The 4,830-nt window shown below is 37.5% G+C and overlaps 1 protein-coding gene across 1 annotated transcript in view; it reads left to right on the top strand.

Moving 5' to 3' along the window:
- The first annotated feature begins 2,789 nt into the window (after nt 1-2,789).
- Nucleotides 2,790-4,830, top strand: part of LOC107662411 (uncharacterized) — a 10,779-nt gene continuing 8,738 nt past the window's right edge. The window contains exon 1 of the mRNA XM_016452432.1: nt 2,790-3,055. Coding sequence (XP_016307918.1) covers nt 2,912-3,055 — 144 coding nt within the window. The 5' untranslated portion in view covers nt 2,790-2,911. The remainder of the gene's footprint in view (nt 3,056-4,830) is intronic.

Below are 4,830 nucleotides of genomic sequence, written 5' to 3'. Positions count from 1 at the left end.
CATGTGTGTCTTCTTTTACAACCGCTGCATGTTATGTAAAGGATCTTTGGAGATAAGCAGAGCTCTGGCTTTAGGCTGGAGCTGGTCTGCGTATGGCCTGATCATGTGCGTATGTTTTTGTTAAATCCAGGATTTCTGACGTCAAGCCTGTGCACTTGTGTGTGCTCATGTTTCCTTAAAAGCGTGCCTGCCGTCTCCAGTTTGATTCTTATATGATGTGTTACCAACTCAGACGGAATTAATATTTGCATTTAAAGGGACAGTTCACTGAAAAGGATAGTTCACCCAAAATGAAAAGTCTGTCATCATTTACTCACCCTCAAGCTTTTCCAAACCTGTATGAGTTGATGAACACAACAGGAATGTTGGTAAGCAAATGGTTGATGGTAGTCACTGACTTCCATAGTATGGAGAAAAAAAAATACTATGGAGGTCAATGGCTACCGTAAAAAAAAATCTTACTTGCAAACATTTGAATAGATTTTATTCAAAAAAACATTAAATGATAATGAAATGTATGCTTGGTTCTCAGGTGGCATTTGATTATGTGGATATGCAAATGAGATGAAAACTAACAGTGCTAATGTCTAAGATATCTTGCAAGAAACTCTTGTTGCCAAGTATGGCTTCAGAAGACTGGGAATACAGTGCACATGGGAAATGCTTACATAAGGCACAAGACCATGAGTAATAAATACATATAAATACCAAAACAGAGAGAAAATGTAGCACCTGCCACCAATGCAGGGTTTTGTTACAAAACCCTAATACATAATTGCAGAAGGTGTATCTTATGATATTTATTATTGAGCCCACATACATCTGTCAGGTCTGTCTTCACTGATTGCTATGTTGTGTTGTAATGTCATTGAATTAGATATAAAATATCAAACCAAGTGATTTCTGCATTCTACACAAATTTGAAGAAAATCTATTTCTTAAATTAACATGGTACTATTCTGGGTCATTTGAGTGATTTAATGCAAGGTAAAGAGAAGGAAGAGGGGCAGGATGTGGAGACAGACATTTTCATGTTGATATGTGTTATTGTTTCCTGTGATTTCAGATTTTGAGGTAATTTCAGTCTTACGGAAAGTATTTTTCAAGCTTTGCACTCTTACAGAGAATTCACTCAAAATTTCTTCTTTTGTGTTAGAAGAAAGAAGTCACAAAGATTTGGAACGATATGAGGATAAGTAAACTATCTTTTCAACATACAGTTCCAGGGGGACTGAAAGTGACTCAGATGTACTACTCGTTCCTTCTTCATCTTTAATATTTTAGTTTGTCATTCTCCAAAACAGACATTTTGGGTTCTGTGAAGAGTGACAATTTCACAAGCAGCATTTTGGTGACTGTATATTACTACTCATGTTAAAATATATTATATGATTATAATAATATATGATTTAATGTAATAAATCATATAACCTGTTATTATAAAATACATTGATAATAACGTGTCATTGCTTAAACGGTACATTGTTAAACACTATCAATATTAGAGACTCTAAACCGATACGAGATAGGCTAACCGATAACAAAAATAAGAGAATCTAACGAGTTTGCTTACTATAGAAAATACGGATCCAAGGCACTTCTTCCAGTTCCAAAATGTTAAAAAGCCTTTATACAAACATGGCTCACTCTAGAAACATTAAAAAGTGACTAAAACGCTACACACTGATGCATTTCAGCCATCCAGCCTTCCTCATCAGTGTGCAGTGTTTGTCACTTTTTAATGTTTCTAGAGCGAGCCATGTTTGAATAAAGGTTTTTTAACATTTTGGAACCAGAAGAAGTGCCTTGGATCCATATTTTCTATAGATATGATTTTGAACCCAACCAAAGAGCACCTTCTTGGATTATTAAACGGAAGTCCTTTCAGCAAGTAGCGCTCCAAGATGTTTTCCTGGAGTTTACTACTAGGCCTACTTGATTTTTTTTCTCAAAGCTTAATTTTAACAATATTTTACTTTAAATGTGTTCCTTTAAAAAAATTAAAAAATGTTTAAAATGTTTTAAAAACATCACTTTTTGTATTCATATTTTTTTACACTGTAATTGAACAAACTTGGACAGTCGAGCCATGATTTTATTTTCAACACTTTATTCTGGATAATTTGCGTCCTCTGGTGGACAAAAGAACAACTGAATACAAACTCTGAAAACAATATGAATACAAACGCCACAAAAACCACGTTAAGAAGTAGATCACTTAGGGGATTGATAACAATGTATATTTACCGAGTTCTGCATAAAGCTGTGCCTGCTCGGTTCAGCTGTGGTGATGTCGGATTCGTTCTTTTGAATAGGATCTATAGGCTAATGAATTGGTTAAACAGTGTTTACAAATGTATTTGTCTGACGGGGAAACATTATAATTAACATATAGGCCTACTTCAGGAAAAAAAACAACAACTTAAACGTAGGCATATAGCATGTTATTATAAATAAAACGTAGCCTACTAGAAAACTTGTATGGCAGTTTTATCAAAACACAAGGTTGATCGAACCATGGTTTAGGCTAATAGCCTACATTTCAATAAAACCTCTTCAGTCAGAAGTTAAATTTAATATCAGCATTCGCATCTGTATATCTAACAGAACTGGAACACATGAAATTACGATTAACATCCTAATAAAACGTCGAACCGGGGTGCCTATAATATAGCTACGCGCCCTACTGTTTGTAGTTGTTTTGAAAGAAACCAATCGAAAGATCCGGTTGGCGGAAATCCAATTCTGTAACAGGTTTACGCTTTTGGTACACAACTTCCGCATTCTTTTCACTTTATAAACCAGGCTATCAGATACAGGCGAGATTTTTGCAAACAACTATTTCTGTTTGTGTAGTCCCCGTGTCAAGTATATACAAAGTCTTCCATTCTTCTATAGCGTCCGCGGCCAAATGGACCCGTTAGACTTTAAAACGAATAAAGAGTTGCTGTTTTTCTTCCACCGGAAAAAGACGGAGATTTCGTGCATAGAAGAACCGCACAGACTCCTCACTCAGCTGCGCGACCACGATCTGGTGCCAGAGAAACTTTTTGAGGTAGAAACACGCCCACCCTTACATACCCCACTCTCTCTCACCCACCCTGTTCATTTTATTATCTGACTAACGTTAACTCTTAACCAGTGGCGTAGCGGACAGGCACGCTGGGCATATAACCTCTTCGTGTTGCGATGCATGATCTTGTATCGACGATAGCCAGAGATATTGTATCAATATACGCATCAAATATTGGCAATATCAAGAGTATTTGACATTTTTATTTAAAGTAACGTTAAGCCTGTTACATTCTTATTATTATTTGGCCTATTATTATTATTAGGTTACTTTTATTACTTTTTTATTATTATTAACGCTGTCAATTGGCTATTTTATTCACTTAAATCAACGGATGAATGAAGTGATTATTTTCTCTTTGCAAGTGCACACGCACACTTTGAGTGCGAGGAGAGACCAAGCAGCAACCTCCCTAGGTTACTACTATAGCTTTATGGCGTTGGGACGGATTCTTTAACATGACGTTGCAACACGCACTCGCCTCACTGAACGTGACGTCTGCGTCTGCCACTGTTCTGTCCTTGCACTGTTCTGCACTGTCCTTACTGTTCGTCTGCCTGAACATGAGGTCTGTGTTTGCTGCAAGGGTTTCCAGCACATTCCATACACTTATTTGTGCTTTAAGTTTTTGTTTTCGATTTGAATTATTTCGTTTTAAAGTAGTAATTTAAAGCATTTTATAGATATGTTTGTCATGTATATGAGGCAAGTATTCGCTGAGTTTAGGTTCATTTTTGTGAAAAAAAAGTCAGTTATAAGTCAGACGCAGATGTCACGTCCATTGAGATTGAGAAGCAGGTCGCCTCCACAGACGCGTGATAAGTACGTCGTTGAGAAGCAGGTCGCCTCCACAGACGCGTGATAAGTACGTCGTTGAGAAGCAGGTCGCCTCCACAGACGCGTGATAAGTACGTCGTTGAGAAGCAGGTCGCCTCCACAGACGCGTGATAAGTACGTCGTTGAGAAGCAGGTCGCCTCCACAGACGCGTGATAAGTACGTCGTTGAGAAGCAGGTCGCCTCCACAGACGCGTGATAAGTACGTCGTTGAGAAGTACGTCGCCTCCACAGACGCGTGATAAGTACTACGTCGTTGAGAAGCAGGTCGCCTCCACAGACGCGTGATAAGTACGTCGTTGAGAAGTACGTCGCCTCCACAGACGCGTGATAAGTACGTCGTTGAGAAGCAGGTCGCCTCCAGAGACGCGTGATAAGTACGTCGTTGAGAAGCAGGTCGCCTCCACAGACACGTGATAAATACGTCGTTGAGAAGCAGGTCGCCTCCAGACTGTGACGCCAAATACCTGAAATAGTGTTCAGTTAAATTATTTTCGGTTTTACATTATTATTTTACTACAAATTATACACCATCAACAGAGCTGAAAATTAATTGTATTTTCACAATAACATCAACTTTACAGACACATAAATTCACTAATTATTTAACATATTATTCTAATATGTGCCATTCTGAGGTTTTACTTTTGATATATTGGTTATGTTAATCATTTTACTTAACACTCAGGGATTTTAGCAAATGGCTGCAATATAACAAAGAGTGAAAAATTGAAGGGGGTCTGAATACTTTCCGTACCCACTGTAAATTCACACATAAATTCATTAATTATTTAACATATTATTCTGATATGTGCCATTCCGATGTTTTACTTTTGATACATTGGTTATATGTTAATAATTTTACTTAACACTCTGGTATGGTCCTCACACTTGTTCGCCTAGTCATGTCGACCAGAAAATA

This window comes from Sinocyclocheilus anshuiensis, unplaced genomic scaffold (genome assembly GCF_001515605.1).
Source record: "Sinocyclocheilus anshuiensis isolate Anshui unplaced genomic scaffold, SAMN03320099.WGS_v1.1 scaffold11, whole genome shotgun sequence".
In the NCBI taxonomy this organism is placed as follows: domain Eukaryota; kingdom Metazoa; phylum Chordata; class Actinopteri; order Cypriniformes; family Cyprinidae; genus Sinocyclocheilus; species Sinocyclocheilus anshuiensis.
Note: the sequence above shows the minus strand (reverse complement) of the source record. Positions and strands in the feature narration are given on the sequence as shown.